Here is a 23,467-nt window from a genome sequence, read left to right on the forward strand (position 1 = left end):
TCAAAAGAAAGCTGGAGTAGCTATACTCATATCAGATAAAACAGACTTTAAAATAAAGAATGTTACAAGAGACAAGGAAGGACACTACATAACGATCAAGGGATCAATCCAAGAAGAAGATATAACAATTATAAATATATATGCACCCAACATCGGAGCACCCCAATACATAAGGCAACTGCTAACAGCTATAAAAGAGGAAATCGACAGTAACACAATAATAGTGGGGGACTTTAACACCTAACTTACACCAATGGACAGATCATCCAAAATGAAAATAAATAAGGAAACAGAAGCTTTAAATGACACAATAGACCAGATAGATTTAATTGATATTTACAGGACATTCCATACAAAAACAGCAGATTACAATTTCTTCTCAAGTGCGCACAGAACATTCTCCAGGATAGATCACATCCTGGGTCACAAATCAAGCCTCAGTAAATTTAACAAAATTGAAATCATATCAAGCATCTATTCTGACCACAAGGATATGAGATTAGAAATGAATTACAGGGAAAAAAATGTAAAAAACACAAACACATGGAGGTTAAACAATACGTTACTAAATAACCAAGAAATCACTGAAGAAATCAAAGAGGAAACAAAAAATACCTAGAGACAAATGACAATGAAAACACGAGGACCCAAAACCTATGGGATGCAGCAAAAGCAGTTCTAAGAGGAAAGTTTATAGCTATACAAGCCTACCTCAAGAAACAAGAAAAATCTCAATCTAACCTTACACCTAAAGGAACTAGAGACAGAAGAACAAACAAAACCCAAAGTTAGCAGAAGGAAAGAAATCATAAAGATCAGAGCAGAAATAAATGAAATAGAAACAAAGAAAACAATAGCAAAGATCAATAAAACTAAAAGCTGGTTCTTTGAGAAGATAAACAAAATTGATAAACCATTAGCCAGACTCATCAAGAAAAAGAGGGAGAGGACTCAAATAAATAAAATCAGAAATGAAAAAGGAGAAGTTACAACAGGCACCACAGAAATACAAAGCATCCTAAGAGACTACTACAAGCAACTCTGTGCCAATAAAATGGACAACCTGGAAGAAATGGACAAATTCTTAGAAAGGTATAACTTTCTAAGACTGAACCAGGAAGAAATAGAAAATATGAACAGACCAATCACAAGTAATGAAATTGAAACTGTGATTAAAAATCTTCCAACAAACAAAAGTCCAGGACCAGATGGCTTCACAGGTGAATTCTATCAAACATTTAGAGGAGAGCTAACACCCATCCTTCTCAAACTCTTCCAAAAATTTGTGGAGGAAGGAACACTCCCAAACTCATTCTATGAGGTCACCATCACCCTGATACCAAAACCAGACAAAGATACTACAAAACAAGAAAATTACAGACCAATATCACTGATGAATATAGATGCAAAAAACCTCAACAAAATACTAGCAAACAGAATCCAACAACACATTAAAAGGATCATACACCACGATCAAGTGGGATTTATCCCAGGGATGCAAGGATTCTTCAATATACGCAAATCAATCAATGTGATACACCATATTAACAAATTGAAGAAGAAAAACCATACGATCATCTCAATAGATGCAGAAAAACCTGTTGACAAAATTCAACACCCATTTATGATAAAAACTCTCCAGAAAGTGGGCACAGAGGGAACCTACCTCAACATAATAAAGGCCATATACAACAAACCCACAGCAAACATCATTCTCAATGGTGAAAAACTGAAAGCATTTCCTCTAAGATCAGGAACAAGACAAGGATGTCCACTCTCGCCACTATTATTCAACATAGTTTTGTAAGTCCTAGCCACAGCAATCAGAGAAGAAAAAGAAATAAAAGGAATCCAAATCAGAAAAGAAGAAGTAAAACTGTCACTGTTTGCAGATGACATGATACTATATACAGAGAATCCTAAAGATGCCACCAGAAAACTACTAGAGCTAATCAATGAATCTGGTAAAGTTGCAGGATATAAACTTAATGCACAGAAATCTCTTGCATTCCTGTACGTTAATGATGAAAAATCTGAAAGAGAAATTAAGGAAACACTCCCATTTACCACTGCAACAAAAAGAATAAAATACCTAGGAATAAACCTACCTAGGGACACAAAAGACCTGTATGCAGAAAACTATAAGACACTGATGAAAGAAATTAAAGATGATAGCAACAGATGGAGAGATATACCATGTTCTTGGATTGGAAGAATCAATATTGTGAAAATGACTATACTATCCAAAGCAATCTACAGATTCAATGAAATCCCAATGAAATCCCAATGGCATTTTTTACGGAACTAGAACAAAAAATTTTTAAATTTGTATGGAGACACAAAAAACCCCGAATAGCCAAAGCAGTATTGAGGGAAAAAAATGGAGCTGGAGGAATCAGACTCCCTGCCTTCAGACTATACTACAAAGCTATAGTAATCAAGATAATATGGTACTGGCACAAAAACAGAAACATAGATCAATGGAACAAGATAGAAAGCCCAGAGATAAACCCACGCACCTATGGTCAACTAATCTATGACAAAGGAGGCAAGGATATACAATGGAGAAAAGACAGACTCTTCAATAAGTGGTGCTGGGAAAACTGGACAGCTACATGTAAAAGAATGAAATTAGAACACTCCCTAACACCATACACAAAAATCAACTCAAAATGGATTCGAGACCTAAATGTAAGACCGGACAGTATAAAACTCTTAGAGGAAAACATGGGAAGAACACTCTTTGACATAAATCACAGCAAGATCTTTTTGGATCCACCTCCTAGAGTAATGGAAATAAAAAGAAAAATAAACAAATGGGATTTAATGAAACTTCAAAGCTTTTGCTCAGCAAAGGAAATCATAAACACGATGAAAAGACAACCCTCAGAATGGGAGAAAAATATTTGTAAACAAATCAACGGACAAAGGATTAATCTCCAAAATATATAAACAGCTCATGCAGCTCAATATTAAAAAAAAACCCAATCCAAAAATGGGGCAAAGACCTAAACAGACATTTCTCCAAAGAAGACATACAGATGGCGAAGAAGCACATGAAATGCTGCTCAACATCACTAATTACTAGAGAAATGCAAATCAAAACTACAATGAGGTATCACCTCACACCAGTTAGAATGGGCATCATCAGAAAATCTACAAACAACAAATGCTGGAGAGGGTGTGGAGAAAAGGGAACCCTCTTGCACTGTTGGTGGGAATGTAAATTGATACAGCCACTATGGAGAACAGTATGGAGGTTCCTTAAAAAACTAAAATAGAATTACCATACAATCGAGCAATTCCACTACTGGGCATATACCCAGAGAAAACCATAATTCAAAAAGACACATCCACCCCAGTGTTCATTGCAGCACTATTTACAACAGCCAGGTCATGTAAGCAACCTAAATGCCCATCGACAGACGGATGGATAAAGAAGTTGTGGTACATATATACAATGGAATATTACTCAGCCATAAAAAGGAAAGAAATTGAGTCATTTGTTGAGATGTGGATGGATCTAGAGACTGTCATACAGAGTGAAGTAAGTCAGAAAGAGAAAAACAAATATCGTATATTAACACATATATGTGGAACCTAGAAAAATGGTACAGATGAACTGGTTTGCAGGGCAGAAATTGAGACACAGATGTGGAGAACAAACGTATGGACACCAAGGGGGGAAAGTGGCGGGGGGGTGGGGGTGGTGGTGTGATGAATTGGGCAATTGGGATTGACATGTATACACTGATGTGTATAAAATGGATAACTAATAAGATCCTGCTGTATAAAAAAATAAATAAAATAAAATTCAAAAATTAAAAAAAAAAAGAAATGCACTTTTTAGGGAAAATAACCTGTTTTGGAAAAAAGGTCATTGTATGTAACAGACAGTTGGTTTTAAATTCCAGCTTCATAACTTAGTATATAAAATGAGAAAATCCACTTCACATGAATTATTAAGTAATATATAAATAAGCATAAAGTGCTTTTAAGGTAAAATGCCTGGCACATAGCAAATGCTCAATGTGTGTCAGCATTTACCATTCTAGGGATGATTTGTGTTTAAATATTACTAAACATTACTTATGAGGCTTTTGATTAAATGTTTTAAAGAAGATTAAGACTTTTTTTTTGACCTTGCCAATTATGCTACAAAGTGGATTATCTCTGTAATGTGAGAACACTGCAGTTCTTGTTAATTTTTTTTATTGTTAGTTTCACTGCACAATATATCTAGTATCAAATAGTAATTGGCCAGGTATTTTATTGATGTTGTAATAGTTTAAAATAGACGGATAGTACAAAGAAAGTGAAAATGACCACTGGGGTCCCAGAAACCAGAACCTGGTAGTGAGCACGGGTAGTGTGTGGTGGGCAAACTCATGCACAAAATTCTAATGGATGCCCTTTGGTATTGTACTGGATCTGACCAAGCAATATCTTCTTTACACGGAGTAGTGGTGTTGAGGTTCTGGGTATAAACCTCTCATCATCTCAGAATAAGTCTATGTTTGGGCTATGAAAATGACAAAAGCCCACAGTCTTAGAAGCAAGACCACGAAGTAATCCTGCAAAGACAGTAAAGAAGCAGCAATATAGTCATTACGATCTAACTGGCTGGGCATTGATAGATCTTTGTTTATTTCACTGAATGGTAATATTAGGAAAGATTATTTGGGTGGAAATAGTTGCTCTTCTAGACATCTCCTTTCGTTTTTTTTTTTTTAATTAACCACCACCCTTGAGGAGTGATCAGGGGTAGTTTAAACCAACTGATCTGGGTTGAAGAGTTTGTAAACTGCCCACACCATCTTGTTTCTCAAGACTGCCTTTAGTTTTGGTGAATGAGAAAGCACTTGTTGCCATTTCCTTTCTGAGAACTGCTGAGTTAGGAGGAAAGGAAGTGAGAGATGTTCGACTGATTTCTGTCCTGTGGGGGAAGTGCAGGGCTGGGCTGGGCTGTGCCTCTGAGCACAGGCTTCTACTTTTGTGGGGCTGGTTTCCCAAGTGTCTGGTTCCTCTTTCTAAATGTCTGTAAAATTGGTTTGAGCAGTCCTACCTAATCCCCCTTCTGGGAACAAATGACCCAGGGTTCAGGGAGTGGCTAACTTTCTTTGCCTAAACTCTGGGCCAGATTGGGAGTCTACGGGAGCCCTGACGTTGGATGTGGATCTGCCATTAACTCACATGTTTCATCATTGTTTTACTGGATATTGAAATCATGCTTATAATATTATCTTACACCATTTTCCAGCATTACGTCAGTGTCTTTGGCACACTGGACCTTATTTGTCCACGAATTGAAAGCTTCTGCTTCCTTAAGAATGTCTTGACTCCCCTATTAATGTTGTGATTATCGTTGAAACTCATTTCTTGTGCTGTAATATATCTATGCTGTTTGTTTGCAGATGTTTGGGAAGTGGTGTGGTTGAGCTAAAAATATTCAGAAAGATTCAAGGAAAAAGTTTTCTGCCACACAAATTCTCTGATACTCTTCTCAATGTATCTGTTACCATCTCAAATAGTTAATTACGTGATTCTCTAAAGCCCTATAGATATATGTTGCTGCTAATACTTTAGTCTGTTTTTGACTCATAATTCCACTACTGCAATTTAAGTCTAAAAATTACCTTTAGGCCGGAAGGCTCTGGGGTCAAGATTGCCTAGATTCAAAACTCAGTTTGGCCTTCTCTGGCTATGTGGTCTCAGGTGAATTTCATCATCTGTAAAATGGGGATAAAAATTAGCAATCACCACGTAGGTAGAAAAGATTAAGTAATCACAGCTTAAGCTACTATTGTCTCCTTTTCATTAATCATAGAAAATAGGCAAGGGGAAAATATTTATTGAGTATCTACTATTTGCTAGGCACTATTATGAGCCCATGCAATCCTCTGTGAGGTAGACATCCTTTTATTTTTGGATGATTAAATTATGACTAGAAAGCTTAATCAATTGTCCTAAAGGTCACACAGCTAGTAAATAGTTCACACCCAGGTTTGCTTCTAAAGCACATGTCCTTTTCACTACACAAGATAAAGAAAACTTTATTCCTCTTTTCCCTCCCCAGGTTATAATGTTTCAGGGTCTCCCACTGTTGTCACACAGTTATTTTGTATGTATGAAAACAAATGCATGACTTGATAGCTCATGAAATGACATGGAGGAAACTTAAATACATATTACTAAGTGAAAGAAGTCAATATGAAAAGGCTACATACTGTATGATTTCAACTATATGACATACTGGAAAATGAAGACAGTAAAAATATCAGTAGTTGCCAGGGGTTAGGGGAGAGGGAAGGATGAGTAGGTGGCGCACATAAGATTTTCAGGGCAGTGAAACTACTCTGTATGATACTATATTGGTGAATACATGTTATTATACATTTGTCCAAAACTATAAAATGTACAACACCAAGAACCAACCCTAAGGTAAATTATATGGACTTTGGGTGATGCTGTGTTAATGTAGGTTCATCAGCTGCAACAAAGGTACCACTCTGGGGGGAATATTGATAATGGGGAGAGGTTATGCCTGTGTCGGGGTAGAGAGTATAAGGGAAATCTCGGTACCTTCTTCTCTAACATAAAACTACTCTAAAAAATAGTCTATTAAAAAACAAACAAGCATAAAGAAAAGCAACATGGGGAAGCGGTGTAATCTAGAGAAGGGTAAGGAAAAATAATAAATTTGCAAAGGAATTTAACTACCTGTCTATCTGCCTAGCATTATAGAGTGAAAAGCACCAAGACTAGGTTGGACAACTTGTGTTGACGCCCTGCTTGCTCACAAAGTTCCTGGGTGACCTTCAGCAAACTACCTCACCTTTCTGGACCTCTATTTTAAATATGCTTAAAATGAGGCGGTTGAGTTGATCTCTAACTTCCCTTCCGGCCCTAAAATTCCAGCCTTACAGCTAAGGACCCATCCCTACCTTTTTTTTTTCTTTCAACCCAGACCAGCCACCCTAGCCTGAACCTTGTCCTTACTCTACAGCATACTTTTTGGCGTACTCACTGGGTCCTAAAACACAGCAACCGTTCACCGTGACTGCGAAACTAAAGGGCGGGCGGGGGGGGGGGGAAAGGACTGAACTCTGAGGGGGAAAAAAAAAAAATGCAAGAAAACCCAAAAGACTGACAGCAAGCGATAGAAACCTGAAGAAGGAAGACTAGGCAGAGTAGAGCTGACGCTGCGCAGCGACGGCGGAAGCTGGAGGAGGGTGCGGCGGAGCCGACAGCCGATTGGACGGCTGAGGGGGAGGGGCCCGCGCTGACGTGCCGGGGAGGAAAGAGGGAGGCTGCGCTGGCGTCGCCTGCCCGTTTCCGCCCCTTGGCTTCCCCGGAGCCTGGGGGGCGGGGCGTCGGGCGAGCCAGACGCCATGGGACGTCACAAGAGGCGGGGCGACCCGGGGGGTCCAGCCGGCGCGCGGGCGAGTTCCGCAGTCGGTGTTTGGGACTCTGGGTGTGAGGTAGTTTGGTTTCTGCTCCGGGTTCGCTGTCACAGTCCGTCACTCCCGGGAGCCCGGGACAGACAGGGCAACGCCCGCGTGTGTGTGAGCGGGACTCAGGGCAGAGGCGTCCTCTCGCTGTCTTTTTTTCTTCCTTTTATCCAAAGAAGGGGGCAGTTCTCGCGCTTGCCTTCCTGTCGCCCCGTAGGGAGCGGGGTTGGTGTGCGGAGTGGTTCGTCTTTTTTTCTTTTAAACTTGTGAGCGTTTTTGTTTTTGTTTTTATTTTTTTCCTCCCCTTTTTTTTAGGCTCAGTGCCGTCTGGACTGGTTTCATTGGTCCCTGACTAACCGCTTTCTGCCCCTTCTCTCGCCACCCCCGCCCAAGGTCGCCCCTCTGCCCTCGCCCCTGGCCCGGGGGGTGGGAAGCTTTGTCAGGCTCCCTGCCCACTCGAGTCTCCGCAGCGTAGCAGCACCTGCTTCAGTATGAACGGGGTCAACGACCCCCCTCTTTTTATAAAAGATATTAAGCCCGGACTGAAAAACTTAAATGTCGTCTTTATTGTGCTGGAGATAGGTAAGTGGGGTCCGCAGCCCGCCTCGCCGCCCTCTGTGCGTCCCGGGACAGGAGGGAAGGGCGCCGCCGCCGCGAGCCGGGGGCTCCCCTCCCCCTTTCCTCCCTTTCCTCTCCCCTCCCCCATCCACGTGGCCCCGTTGGCCCCAGCTGGGGCCGTAGCCTACCTGCGGCGAGAACCCGGGGCTCGACCTCTTCCCACCTTTCAGGTGCATTTTGATCCCGGAGCAGGAGTTAGCTTTTTGGAAGTCCTCATTATCTAATACACCCCTCCCCATTTTGATTTTTAAATCCTCACAGGACGCGTGACCAAAACCAAAGACGGCCATGAAGTGAGATCATGCAAAGTAGCAGATAAAACTGGCAGCATCACTATTTCCGTGTGGGATGAAATCGGAGGTCTTATACAGCCAGGGGATATTATCCGGTTGACCAGAGGGTAGGTGTGCATAAAAGGGTTGGGGGATCACAGTGCCTCCTAAGTAGGAGTCTGCGGAATCGGAATTGGCTGACGCCCGGGACCTTGGCAAGTTCTAAAATTTCATCTTTTCTGTGGGCCACCCCGAGGATTTTTTAAGCCCCTTCAACGTTAATCTCAGGTGATGGACGGCATTGGGATGTAACACTTTCGCCTTTAAAGGCAGTCGGTTTCAGCTGAATCTAAACAACCCCACCCTCAGTTTACAGATTAAGTAGATTTTTAAATACTGTTTTGGGATTATTGAGTCTTTTTAGTAGATTGTTAAAACTAACATAATCAATACTTAATCTTTTTCATAAACTATTTAATATAGTTGTCACTTCGCTTTTTTCCAACCTTTTCCCCTTTTTAATGACTTTTGAGATCCTGCCCGTATTTTATTTGTATACTCATTTAGACAGTGTGGACGTAAATCGAGATTGTAGCTGGAGAATTTAGTAGGTTTTGTAGTGTGTCAGATTTGTACTCGGATGCAGAAGTTGAAAGAGGAAGTTACAATATCTGGAAGGCACGTTCTTGAAAATAATTTATTGTGCCTACTGCTGTAAGGTCAATGTTGTACAAAAACAAAATGATGTGCAGAAAATGTTTGGCAGAAAGATGTCTATGATACCTCTGTCCAAAAGAGTTAGTTGGCAGATTGACTTTTAAAAATAACTTAGTACAACCGTTTTTTTTTTGATTAGTAATTAGACTGCCTTTAAAGATTTACCAAGTATTAGGAAGATAAAATGCCAGAAAGGGGTCTTAAAAATATATTTTGGAAGTTTTGTGGTCAGTAGAATTGTAATAATTCATTGGTCATAACTGTAGGAAAAGTGGGTGGAGATTGACGTTGGCATAGTAAATAGAATCTCAGAAAAGTGTTGGATCACCCTGAAAGTAGGAGCTTAGAGCCCTTTGATAGTACCTTACAGGTCTTACAACATCTTCAGGAAGTGAGGCAGAGTATCATCAAAGAAGGAAGTGAGAGTCAGGACTTAGACATTTTTTTTCTCATACACTGACTCATTATGACACTGGTTATGTCTTTCAAACTTCCACATCTTTAACTTGCACAAAAGAGAATTTCTACCTGGGAGGATATGGTGCGAATTAGCATAATTAAAGTTTTTTGGCTGCCAAAGTATCTCATCCAGTGATTAGAAGTTATTTTATACACTGTAAACAGCATCTCTTTTCAATTATTTCATATTTTGTAGTCACGGAAAATACATAGATGTGTCCATCAAAAAAAATGTGGAAAAACTAAGTCAGTAGCCTTATAGTATCTATAGGATTTTAAGGAGTATAGTTACCAAGGAGTACAGTTCAAAGGAAAATTCAAAACCAAAGAAACTCTACTGTTTTTTAACTTCAGTGTAACCTTGAAGTTATTACACTTTTCAACTTCCTTTTCTGTAAAATGGAAATATTTATACCTTACTAAAGTAACATATCTAGCAGAGTCTGGCCCATTGTAAGGCCCTTAAATTTTGGTTGAATCTAAGAAAAGTAGCTTTTGAAGAAAGGTATACATCTCAGTAATGGTAATTTGAATATTGGCATGCATATCAGAAAACCCTGCAAACATTGATCTCATTGCTGAAATAAGTGAAAGTTAAATGTTGTAGTTGTAGTAACTTCAAATTTTCTCTCAAAATAGGCATTAATTTTTACTTTAGTAAGGTGAAATATTAGTGCACTGTCTCCTAAGTCACTTTTTGTGTAACTTAAAAGTGGTGAATGGAGTCTTTAATAAATAACCTTTACTAAATGAAGAGAAATATATAATGTGAAACGAGAAAATTTTTATTAACCTGTATTAAAAGATGAACTATCATTATACTTAAACAATATTTGGTTGTAATTTATCTTTCTAAATCATGAAGTTACCGTAGTAGTTGTACAAAGAACCACTGAAAACCAAGCCTTGGGCTTATTTTATAATATTGATTAATTTACATTTGTCTTAGATTCGTGAATAGGATTATTTTATCTAATGATGCTGCCTGCATTCAGAATTGTTCTCAGTAAATAATTGTTCAGCCAAGTTGTTGCTAAAAATTGGGAATTTGGAAAAGCAGATAAGCGAAAGATTTGTGATCATAGTTTTTTAGCCCCTTGATTAAATTTTACTAAATTTTCAGTAGCTTAGGAATAACACATACTAGCCTATGTGTTTTATAGAGGCAAAGGAAAAAATATATCAATATCTGGTAGACCAAGTACATGCGTGTAAAAGTAAACACTAGGGTGTTGATTTTATATGTCCTGTGTTTGAAAAGTAATTTCTGCTTGAATCTCTGCAGTTTGAATGTTCTCCCTTAATTGACTGAAGATGTGATCTTTGGAGTATAACAATGCTTGCTTTGCAAAAAGACTTCTATTTTCTAGGGTTAGTTATTGTTTATATAATTATGTCAAAATTTGTCAGTAGAGTTTTCTTTGCATTATTCCTTAATAAGTAACAAGTTAATCAATGGTAGATACAGGGTTTGAGCCCCACCTGCACCCCAATACAAAAAATATAGTATAAAGATTTATTTAAGTAGAAGGAAATATACATATTTCCATAGAACTGATGTTTCTTTTCTTTCTAGGTATGCATCCATGTGGAAAGGATGTCTGACACTTTATACTGGAAGGGGTGGAGAACTTCAAAAAATTGGGGAGTAAGTATCAAGATGCATTTCATATAATTGAATAAATTACAAATAATATGTACAGAATAACTGGTAGGTATAAACTATAAACCTATTTGTTGACTTTTTGACTGGTAAACTGAATGCTTGCAGCAGCTTAACTTTGCATGTATGTGCTAGTTTAACACCTGTCAGTACTGTTTCCTGTGGTTGAGAATGTCAGTTTTTCCTGGCAAAGAGCATTAAGAAGCTGCACTTGAGACAATCCCCAGTGGGACCGTTTCTGTAGGCTTTGGGAATGTGTATCTTTCAGGTGTCACAAATGCCATTTGAAGTAAGTTCTGTCATATAGTGAATTGCCAGTTAAGAAGCTGGGTGTGGGTGTTAGGCCATAAGTGTAATTTTTCTTTTTCTCTGCTTATGGGTGAATATGTACCCATATGTAAAAGGACTTGCAGCAATGACCGTTGAAGTCCTGTATTTATCCACAGTCTAGGTATCGTACAGGCAGCCACAATGCGAGCTTCTATAAACTACTACCCTGGTAATCTCCACTCTGACTTGGAGTAACCATCCTCTCTAGGGGTGTAAAGGTAATTCAGCCTCCATGCTGGCCTAGACATTTGGGATGTACTCATAAAGTGTGGTATAGGCAATGAGCCAAATTATAAAGTCCATTCTGTTTGGTTAATGCCTGACATCTACTTAATGCCTGTCAAAATAGAGGATATCTAAAGAGAGAAGCCACAAATGGCACCAAAAATAAATAAATAAAGGAAGGAAGAATGTATTCTACACTACAGGAATAAGATACTTTGGGAAAAATAAGCAATCTTTCTAGCTTTTAAAGATCAGAAACTGGTTAACACTTTGCTTTCTCTTAGGAGGAAAATTAGGATTCACTTACATTCGTACTTAGAGTAGTAGTAGAGCAATGTGTTATGAGAGGTCTTAGCATCAGTATTACAGAAAGATTGAGGATCCTTTTCTGACTTCCATGTATAGAGAGGTATTTATAATAATGGAGGTCAGTTATGTGAAGAACCACTGGGGGTCACTCAATACATAGTGACTTTGTCAGGGTCAGTCCAGGAGTTACCAAAACTGATTCCGATTTATTTGTGGGTTGAGGAGCTAAGAAAATGCTTATGTGTAATGTTTATCAATATACACCATAGTCAGCTGATAAGAAGCATTGGGATAAACCGTGTCTTGATAGCCAGTTGTCTTTATTCATGCCTGCAAAATCCACTTTTAACCTTGAATGATTATCTTTGCAGATTCACAGAGATTGGTCAAAGAGGGACTGCATGAAAGTGTGTGAGTGGATCAGTACAAATCCATCACCATTGCTGGAAAAACTCTGGAACCCTAAACATGGTTCAGAGTCATCAATCAGCCTATGTGGAAAAACAGGACAAAGATGTGTTTCTGTGTCCTTGATCTTTGACAAGGACAGAAGAAGAATTAAAATACAAAATAGAATGTTTTAAACATTGTAGGCAATCAAATATTTGATTTTCTTTTTAATGAAACATAAGCATTTAGAAAGTTTTTGTTGTAAATGAATAGAGTTAGCATATTGCTGTTTGTTAATTCATTTGACATCTACATTCTTTATTCCTGAAAGTTATGCATGTTATGTAAAGAAAGGTTGATTATTTCAGAAGTCATTCAAATTGTACTTTTATTGTCTTTCAGATTTTGTATGGTTTATTCAGAAGTGCCAAATTTCAGTGAACCTAACCCAGATTATCGAGGACAGCAGAACAAAGGGGTAATTAATCCAAATGTATTGTCTGTTTTTATGATTAGGCTAATTTTGACTGTGTACTATAAATCTGTGGCTAGGTTGCCAAGCTTTTCATACCCTAAGTATAATGGAGACAAGTTTAAAAGGAATCTTTTTAAAGATTCTTTAATGGAATTCTTTTCCATTTTATATGTTTTGTGAGTCTGTATAGGTATCTGTAGTATCATATATGAAATGTACAGTCAGCTCTCCGTATCCATGGATCATTCAACCAACTGGGATTGCACTGGTTGAATTTGCTGATGCAGAACGTTCCTATACAGAGGGCTGACTACAGTACGCCATATTGCACAAGAAACTTCTACATCTTCAGATTTTGGTATCTGGGGGGTCCTGGAACCAATCCCCATGGGAGACTGAGGGACGACTGTATGTGCCATTTAGCAGTTTAGCACTTTTGAGGAGCAGGGAGTAATATCAGGAAGATGTAAGATGTAACAGAAGCTTTGAAAGGTCTGGAAACATTCCTGAATATTTTAACATTGAAAGGACTTGGATAAATCTTTTTAAATTGTTTAAAAAAACCTTGAAAGTTAAAAAAAAGAATGACTACAACATGTTATAATAATATGGTTTTTAAAAAAATCTTCATTTGATTAAATTAAAACATTTTTTTAATAGGCACACAGTGAACAGAAGAATAATTCCATGAATAGTAATATGGGTACAGGTACATTTGGACCAGTGGGTAAGATTTTTTTTTTTTTTTTGGTGTATTTGTGATCAGGTGTAAGAATTAAGGGAATCTATCTTATGAAAATATAACTGATTTTTCTAGAAAGCAGATTCCCTCTTAAGCTAATTTATTGAGCACATCCTGTATTTAAACATTTGGGCCGGTTACTGGGTGAACGTTGGCTAATAATAAGAAATCTAAGTTTTGGTGATTCATTATGTTATTTTCCATTGATTTTTACAAAATTTCTGTAATCTAGTGATTATTTATAATAGATGCAGAATAACTGGTTATTTTTGTGTACTGAAAGCAGTTTATCTTCAGATTGATGCTCACCTTAATTTTTCACATGCTCATGGCTGCCTCTTTAAAAGACTGCCCTTTACCCCTCAAATACTCTCAAAGGTCAGTGGTTCTTGCATCCTTGTTAAAGGTCTTTTGAAGCCTTTATTCTTAAAGACCAGAGGAAAAGTCTTTTGTGATTGGACTTCATTAAGATGGCTGAAGTTTTATTTGACCTGTTGGCTACATGTTTGAGCACAGCTGTAGCTGTGTTATTATGTTGTGGGACGCTTTGGTTTTTTTAAAAAGTTAGGATTACGTGTCTCTCTTAAAACGTTGTTAACCTTATTTGAACCAAATGCCAATACTTACATACCATTTTGCTTTTTCTTTTTCCCTTATAATGTAGGTAGTGCATTATCTATGCTTTTTTCCTACTTTATTAATTTCTCATTCTATTGCCCAAGTTGCTTTTTTTTCCTCTCCCTATTAATTCAAGCATCAAGTTAATATATTTACAGTAATTATACATTTGGGAAAACCTAGAACTCAAACTGAGTTTTTTCCAGTAGTTCAAAAATAAAAGAGTTTGTTTTCCATAATATTACTTGTAAGCATTAATAGCATGTGTTACAACTTCAAATAGATGTACTTCTGTTTGAAAATGGTGGTGATTTTTTATATTCTTTTTTAGGAAACGGTGTTCAAACTGGCTCAGAAGCAAGGGGATGCCAATTTTCATATGCTGGTAGAAGCAATGGCCGGGGACCTGTAAATCCACAGCTACCAGGAACAGCTAATAATCAAACAGTCATGACCACAATAAGTAATGGCAGGGACCCTCGGAGAGCCTTTAAAAGATGACCTATGCCAAATACGCACATGTAGTTTTTAAACTACATGCCCTACTTGAACACTTACTGCACTTTTATTTATTGTTAACTGTGAAAACTGTCCTTTATTGGTTTCCTTTTATGTTTTTGGTTTGTTAACAAGAGTGGTTTGTTTTTTATAGCAGAACTGTTAAGCTGCTCGAGTCTCCTATTGAAGAATGGGAACACTCTGAAGAATAGGGGCATTTATTTTTAGAGCAAAAAGATCTTTGGATATCCTCTAAAATACCTGCACCCATTTCATGGGTGAGTTACTTACGACATCAGCATTTTAGCCTCTATGAGTCTATTTTCTGTATAAACTTTGTAATATTTAAAATAAGGCTTAGTGGGAGATGTTCTTTTGTCTTAAAAACAGATATTGCCAGCTAAAGCAATAACCACCAAAAAAACAAAAACATGGTTAATGCTAACAGCAATTTTTGAGTGTTTGTGACTCCAGGAATGATTGACTTCTTCATTGAGTGACTGCCATTAAGATTTTCCAGGGACTGAATCATCCTAAACTCTTGTTCTGTTACCAAAAAACATATTCTTTATCAGAATTATGGAATAGAATGTGATCTGTATTATAACAAGAAATTTTTAGAAGAAAGCTACATTTACTTTATCTTAGGGTAGTCTTATTAATACTTATCAGCTTTGTGCATTACACTGAATGGAAATTTAAAACTGAGGCCTTGAATGTTTATTTTCTTAAACTACTATGTCAAATATTGAAGTTTAATTTGAGGGAGTTATGAAGACATAATAAACATTGATCTAATTTTTACAAATTATGGTAGATAAATATTATAATGAAGGCAGTTCAAATTGAATTTATGTAGAAAAATGTAATCTTAATTTATAGCATCCTAGGTCCTTGCAGAAACTCAGCCTGGAGTGAAATTCCTAGGTTCTTACTTTATTTGAAGGGTGTGTGTGTGTGTTTATTGTCAGTTTCTGAACACAATTCACAAAGCCTTATCAGCAAAAGTTAAGAAATGGCTCTCTCAAAGAAGCAAATACAGCTTTATTTAGAAATGTAAAGGTAGAATTTATTTATGTGTTGTAAATGGTGTCCAGTTCCACTTTTTACTGTAGGGTGGATAACTGGTAAATTTTTCCTTTGTTGGAATTAAACTCTTCTTCAACATTATTATCTCTTGAATAAAACTTACGTTAATGTTAACAGACCTACCTTATTTTTGCTCTTTTAATGGTTTACAATGGAGAGCCAGTACCTTTTACTGTAATTGTAATGATGACTTCAGCCTGGTGACTACTTAGCTTTGTATTTGTCACTGTGTCTTTTTTTTCCCCACCTCAAATAACAATAATTTAAGTGGACTTTGTTTTCTGAAAGTGCCATAGCGTTTAAATATAAAAATTTGTGCCAGATATTTGTTTGCTCCAATCCAGTGTGTCTAACAGGTATTTCAGTATGTCACATATTAGGCACTGTGGGGATAGTGTTAAGGGGTAGATGAAATAATGAATAATCTCAAGAAGCTTATTGTTTATAGTATTTCAGTAACTGGGGATTATATGTTATAGAAATAAGTTTTTCCTTTATTCATATACTGATGATTATAGGTAATTTGGCTTTGTGACTAGTATTTTCTTAAGATGTTCACAAAATTACAGATGTTTGGAGTAAAAAAAAACATTACAAATTAGTACATAATTTTTTTTTTTTTTTTTAATCTAAGTAGATGTAGGAGCACTAACACTGAGTTTTTTGTGGGAGAATAGTGTTTAAGGTGATTTTAAAAGAAAGAATTTTGGAGTTTTGGAAGATTAAAATAATCAGGTACGGATTGCTGAGCTTCCAATCCTGGCCTTATTTTCTCTTCACCTGTGATGTTGGGCAAGTTATTCCACTTGAAACCTCTGTAAGCCATAGGTTCCATAACTATAAAAACAAGTAAGTGAGTAATATTACCCCTTTGTATACTTAAGATTTTCCCGTGTGAATGAGTAGAATGATTTCTGGCTCATAATAAGCAGTCAAATGTTTATTGTCTAGTCATACCTCGAGAACAGAAGAAAATGCAGGGTTAGGTGTGGAAGTATTGTTACCCTTTAACGTGTTGAGATTAAGTAGAGAAAGACCTTATCTTTTACTTTTGTAATTGACATTTGCCTCAATCATTTAACCTTGTTGTTCTGTATTATTTATCATTTATTAACAAATTTCTTTTTTCTTAAGGAAAGCCTTCAAAACCAAAGCAAAGTGAGTTACAATCCATAATGAATATTTGCCTTCCCAGCCTGCTTGGACAGTACTCATCAAGAAGTTAAGAGGAAGAAAGTTTCCTACCTTCCTCCTTCCTGGCGCTTTCAGCTATCAACTTTTAAATAAGTTTAAACACCTACTGAAAACAAAAGCCATTTAGTATAGAAATACACACTGCTAGGTTTGGGTCCCACTTTATTTTTACAAACCAGTTCTGAAGTGGATTGAAGTCTCATTAGGCAGGTGGCCCCTCCTGGGAGTTGCTACAGTAGACATGGAAAGATGAAACCCATAAGCCCAGATGATGGTGTATGATAGTGAAGGCTGCAGTATGCTTTCCCATGGACACTTAGACTGGTTTTCCTATAGTATACCAAGTCATTTTTGCTTTGTTCCTGTAGTTTTAGTAATTGCGTTTTAAATTTGAGGACAGTTTAACTTGAGGCTACCCTAAATATTTGTATCACTGAGTATTTGTCACTTGTATTTTTATTATTTAACATTTTAAGGATGTTTAATTTGCTGGGTTGAGTAATAATGCCAAGGGAGTGATACTAAAAAATAGATGTGAGGTTAGTAAAAAAGTAATCTTATGATATATAAAGAACATTTAAAGTATAGGAAGTTTTAAGATAAACTAAAAAGTTTTCTCAGAAGGTGCAAATTGAGAGTATTTTACATCAGTCTTAAGACACAGTAGCAGTTGTTTAAGTTTATATGGATCTGACATTCCAGTTTACTTACATGACTTCCCTTTTCTTATACCTTAATAATACCATTAAGTATCATAATGTACCATAATGACTGATTGCTCCAAGCAATTTTAGGCTGCCATGACTCTTGAGAGACTTTAATGTATTCACAAAGGTTCTAGAGACAACAAACCAGAAAACCATGTGAAAAGCAGTATCAACATGGAACACTTTTCCACACCAAAGTCTGTTCTTACCTCTAGACTTGGGAAAACTTGCCCTATGTTGGCCTCTTTTTTTTTTTTTTTTTTAAATAATCTATTTTTCCTTCTCTTAATTTGTTTTATCCCCTGTCTGATGAAGGTGAACATTTCTAGTAGAAGAGGGTCACAGTCGATCTCTGGTATGGGTTTAATGACAGGGGTAAAAGCAGATATACTTGGCTGTAGTGAAAATCTGTGTATTGAGGTTCCAGCCAATTATTCAGTAAATGGAGTAAACAGCCCACATTTCACAAAGTAGCCATAATGACTAACAGTTAAGTTATGCTCCTGAGGAAATCTAATTGTGACCTTGGAAAAACAGCACTATCGTGAATGATGGTATGTTGTTAGAACCTGAGGGAAAAGCTAGAAAAACATTCTACTTTCCAGGTGTATTCAAGTTTTTTCCAAATTCCTCAAGGTTTGCTTTGTTAGGGATGCACAAGAATTTGTCTTCCAGTACTGTGACCACATTACTCCAGGTTTCTGAGCTAAAAGGGTATAATGTTTCTTAAAGCACTGATCACAGGCAAGAGAATCAAGTCCAGACTATCTGACAAGCCCTTTATTTAGTATGTTTCCTCATTAAGAACATTATGTCCAAAGATGTTAGGAAGAGCTGTTTACCACAATGAGATAATCAGTATGATGTAAAGAAGATGAACATTTTCACAAGTTTGGCCAGTAGACATTTAATCACTTAAGTCTTTTTAAAGGTCTTGATAGAGAATACACAATTTTACCATGGCTCCCAAAGTTTTAAAAACATGCCTCCTGAAAACTTAGGGACTAGATGTTGAATTATATTAGAGCCCAGGTCTCTTGAGACTGTTGACACACCACAGTCCTCACTGTCATACCATGTTTATTGTCTAAGAGCCTCAACTGAAGGACCATTGACATGTCCTTAAAAATCAGATCTTCAACCATTTTCAAAAATTTGAGTACATTTTAAAAAATTCCATGCCATCAAAATTTATGCTTCTGGACATAGAAGAGAGAGTCCAGTTTCTTGGTCCACAAATTGAATAGATGTTGAATAAAACTTTCAAAGAATGGTTTATAAATCTATATGAGATTCTCCCCAGGAACTTGTTAAATGTATGGATTATTTCTCTGCTCTACCAGAAGGAGAGTTTATAAGTGTAGGTCTGGGAGAGCTGCACTTGAAACAAAGTCCCTGAAAATTTTTGTCCCCTGCCCTTGTTATCTCCCATTAACAAAGAAATAACTTTATTTTGAAGCGTATGTACACACATACACGTACCAGTTTGTGAGGCCAGAATATACGAAGGTTCTGTATTATAAAATGTGGAAGAATTGTACTTGGAAGCATATACCTGTGAAGGTCAGAATTGATGGGTAAAGCAGAGTAGTTCCCAGCAGAACAGAGTTTTGAGTATGGCCTCTGGATGTGAGCTGAGCGCTGAGTTTTGAATTAGGTTCAAATAGAGTATGTTAAGATCAGATTACCCATAGTGGAGTTGCCTGGCTTCCTTTGGACCTATATAGATCAAAGTGAAAATAAGCCTTTTCACCCTAGGTTTCTGTTAAAAAAAAAAAAAAAAAGATTTTATTGTAGCTTATTTCAGCAAATTTGTTTGCAGCATCTCCTACCTTCCTCCTATCCCCCAAAGCGTTCCTCAGTTACCTACTTTATTATGTGGAGAGATGCTGGTGGGGTTGGAGGCATGATAAATATTACTGAGAATGCCTACAGAACCTACCACTTAACAGATCTTAATCCTGTTCAGAGAGATGGATACCATAAATACTTTACATAAAGAAGTAATATACAAGGTATGATTTGACTGCCATGTGGGGCTAGTCTTTTGTTTTAAATATTTATAACCCTAGTAGGGAGCTGAGTAAGACCTCTGACCTAAGTCTCTGGACTAATTAAGATAGAAAACCAATAAAAACAGGGTAGTCAGCACAATTAGTGCCATCTACTGGGTGATTGCTATATCGTTTCAGTAGTATAGAAATCTGGCTTAATGTGAGGAAAAGGTTCCATTATTCCATTATTGGATAGGAATTTTTGATGGTTTAAGCATCATATGGAAGATCATTAAGGAGAAGTTGGGCTATCTGTTTAATTCTAGTTTATGAACAGGCAGTACCGACGTCAAAAGTAAATTCCCCTCAGTTAAGCAGGTTTATTAAACCCTGAACTGCCCCTAAAGCTACAGAAAATATGGGAATAGTTACCAAGTTTTGTATGCTTGTTACATTTAACAATAATACTGGTGGGAAGTGTAAACCGTTAAAAATACCTTTGGGTGGGTGGTGGTTTGGTAAAAGCAGTTGAAGTAGAATATGAACTGCCCTTATAAATGTTATTCCTTTACTAGTGGTATTTTGTCAAATCCTGGCCAAGTGACTGCTGTTGTTCTTGGAGCTATGTTAGCTTTGCAGAACATAACCTATTTTAAATGCCAGAGACAATATGCTTTGGTGAAAAGAACTGGTTTTGAGCTGAGGAGATCTTGGTTTGAGTCCTAGATCTACTATTTACTGGCTCTATAATCATGAGCTTCATTATAAAATGAGGATATTGGGGCTATATGCTGGCAGGGCTATGAGAACTATGTGAGTCAATGTATGCAAAACATCTGTTCTGTATCTAGGGCTTAACAAATGTTATGTTCTTTCCCCGTGAGCAGTGGAAATAAGAGGCAAATACTGGTCATTTCTCCATGCCATTATTAGGCGACAATCTTTTCTATAATTTAAAATCTGGAATATTAAGCAATTTATATAATTGCAATTAGGTTTTTTTTTTAAAAAAAACAAGATTTTACAGTCTTCTGGGTGCAGAAAAGTACGTGTGCTGACAATTTACCATGATTACGAGGATAGCATGTCGGCTTGAGTCTTCATCATGAAGTCTGCCCAATACCTGAGTAGCCTGTGCTGTTTTTCCATTCACCTTTGCCCAGAGGGTGAGGGCAGGATTATGAAGGTGCAGGGGAAGAGGAAGGATGTGTGCGCCAGGGTTTGTGTCAGGGAGGAGGTCAGTGGCCAAGGGGAGAGAAGAGGGTGCTGGAAGGAATTCTATCTTCCCAGTGACAGTCCTCAGCATTGCTGTGTATCCGGAGTTTGCTGGTTTGCTTCTGATAACTTTCCCCAACGTTTTATTATGAAAAATTTCAAACATGTTGAAAGAATCGTAGTGTAAACACCTGTGTACTCACCAGCGCGATTTTTACCATTACCACCTATGTGTTTTTTCTTTTTTTTAATTCTTTATTTTTTTTTGGCTGTGTTGGGTCTTTGTTGCTGCGAGCGGGCTTTCTCTAGTTGCAGCGCGCGGGGGCTACCCTTTTGTTGTGGTGCGCGGGCTTCTCATTGCGGTGGCTTCTCTTGTTGCAGAGCACGGGCTCTAGGCACACAGGCTTCAGTAGTTGTGGCGCCCGGGCTCAGTAGTTGTGGCTCGGGGGCTCTAGCACGCAGGCTCAGTAGCTGTGGCGCACGGGCTCAGCTGCTCCACGGCATGTGGGATCCCCCCAGACCAGGGCTCAAACCCATGTCCCCTGCATTGGCAGGAGATTCCTAACCACTGCGCCACCAGGGAAGCCCTATGTTTGTTCTTATTCATCCTATTCTGGACATCCATTAGTCCATTTTTAATACATTTCAAATAAATTGCAGACATCAGTGCACTAAATATTTATTTCAGCGTGCCTGTTCACTAGATTTCAAGGTTTTGCTGCTTTTAGTGTAAAATTTACAAAGAAATACACAAATCTCAGGTGTACATTTGTGAGTTTTAACAAATGCTTAGCCACCTGGGTAACTCCAGCCCCTATGAAGATATGGAGCATTGCCATCACTCCAGAAACTTCCCTCATGCATCTTCCCAAGCAAACCCCCCTCCCCACGGTTCCAATGGCAGTCACTTTTGTGATATTTTAAAAACCACTCTTAGCTTAACTAAAGGTAAAAGTTTCACATGTGCCAAGGTCAGCTCTAGATTGCCTCACTGAGCCATGTAACTCCTGTTCCAGCCATGCCAGAGTGCTACCAAACCCAGCACCCTCACACACCTCACAGGTGTAATTCCATGACCTTGGTATTTTTTATTCTGTCTTGTTTCAATTTAGCTCCAGGACTGCCCTTACTAATATCTATTTTTTTTCCCCCTCAAGATTTACATCTGACATCCTAGATTCTTGGGGTAGAAACTGCTAGAATGAAGACCAGCTGAGCAGGAGGACTTGCAGTCCCACGGGTGTGGCTGGAAGGAGTTGGCTACCTGGAACATACCATCTGCCCCAAGCAGCTCTGAGTCAGGAGTTGGAAGGGGAACCTCTGGCAGGACATGATACGAAGTCCTCTGGGATGGAGTGCCAGGCATGCAAGAGGCACCTTGAAACTTCAGTGTTTGTAGGTCAAGTGCTCAGCTATTTAGCACATTTTGAGTCGAAAACTCTGATTTTCTTAAGGTTTAAGCTGACCAGAAGTGTCTTCTGCTCACGGTTTTGCCTTTTCTTCTCACAGGCAGGGATTCAGAGTTGGTATACTCAAGAGTGTAAAAGTTCCTTGCCAAGCAAAGAGCCCACCACTCTCAGTCTATAGGGAAGCATCCCTGGATGAAACACACTAAAGAAAACACAATTGTGTGTTCTTTCCCAGTTTGTGCACACATGTTTATATACATACATGTTAATCACTGCCAACAAAGCTTTTTCTGCATTAAGCTCCACATTTTCCAGTCTTAGGTATTTTCCTTTTTTCATTACTTGGTCTTTCCACTTCTCTAATGGGTGACCCATAATTTATTGAGCACTTACTATGTGCCAGTACTATGCTAGTGAGTTCCCTACATTATCTCATTGATTCTGTTAAATGACCCTGTGAGGGAGGTTTTGTTATCCTCACAGATTATAGATAAAAAGACTAAGATTTAGGAGGATTGACATAATTTGCCTGAGATCACACAACCAGGAATTTGTACTTTCAACTACCTAACAATGTGGAAACTGGGAGGCTCCTGCTGACTCACTAGACAGTGTGGACAGGAGATGGGGTTTGAATTGGTTTTAAAAGGGAGTGTAAATTCAGCTATAGGTAGAGGCGGAGATGGAGAACAGGAATACAGAATTTGACTAATTCACATTTTCACTTGGAATTAGTCATACTTTAAATGTCAACTGAATATACACCCAATTAGTTAAGGAAATTTAGTTTACAACAGAGGTGGTATCTTGATAGGGAAACTGGAATATTTAGATCCCCTCCTCCCAACACACACAAATATTAGAAGAACATGGGTGAATTCCCCCATTATTTGGGAATGGATAAAACTTATTCTAACAACGACTCAAAATCCAGAAACAAAGGAAAGACTGCACGGTTAAAAAAGCATAAAGACAAATGATAAATCGGGAAAAATATTTGTAATTTATATCACTGACAAAGGGCTAATAGTCCTAATATATACAAAGCTTGTAAAAGTAGAGAAGACCAATCACTCTGTAGCGATTGATAGC

At 37.8% G+C, this 23,467-nt stretch overlaps 2 protein-coding genes across 16 annotated transcripts in view; one reads left to right on the plus strand and one right to left on the minus strand.

Annotated features, from left to right (window-relative positions):
• LOC309663379 (uncharacterized protein) overlaps positions 1-8,322 on the minus strand; it is a 214,727-nt gene extending 206,405 nt beyond the window's left edge. For 3 of the 12 annotated variants that reach the window (XR_014265212.1, XR_014265213.1, XM_082467374.1), the window contains exons 1-2: positions 7,028-7,139; positions 5,637-5,729 (exon numbers count right to left, since the gene is read on the minus strand). The gene's annotated coding sequence lies outside the window, so the exon portion shown is untranslated. The other 9 variants (XR_014265216.1, XR_014265219.1, XR_014265209.1 and 6 more) reach the window with 8 other exon arrangements.
• The window catches only part of NABP1 (nucleic acid binding protein 1), a 56,290-nt gene continuing 40,238 nt past the window's right edge, over positions 7,416-23,467 (plus strand). For 3 of the 4 annotated variants that reach the window (XM_082467341.1, XM_082467340.1, XM_082467342.1), the window contains exons 1-7: positions 7,416-8,033; positions 8,331-8,469; positions 11,094-11,165; positions 12,837-12,912; positions 13,570-13,636; positions 13,938-14,029; positions 14,601-22,365. In XM_082467341.1, the coding sequence (XP_082323467.1) occupies positions 7,943-8,033; positions 8,331-8,469; positions 11,094-11,165; positions 12,837-12,912; positions 13,570-13,636; positions 13,938-14,029; positions 14,601-14,681 (618 nt within the window). In that variant the 5' untranslated portion in view covers positions 7,416-7,942 and the 3' untranslated portion in view covers positions 14,682-22,365. The remainder of the gene's footprint in view (positions 8,034-8,330; positions 8,470-11,093; positions 11,166-12,836; positions 12,913-13,569; positions 13,637-13,937; positions 14,030-14,600; positions 22,366-23,467) is intronic. The other variant, XM_082467343.1, reaches the window with a different exon arrangement.

The sequence above is a fragment of the Balaenoptera physalus genome, assembly GCF_965194825.1.
Source record: "Balaenoptera physalus genome assembly, chromosome: 6".
Taxonomy (NCBI): domain Eukaryota; kingdom Metazoa; phylum Chordata; class Mammalia; order Artiodactyla; family Balaenopteridae; genus Balaenoptera; species Balaenoptera physalus.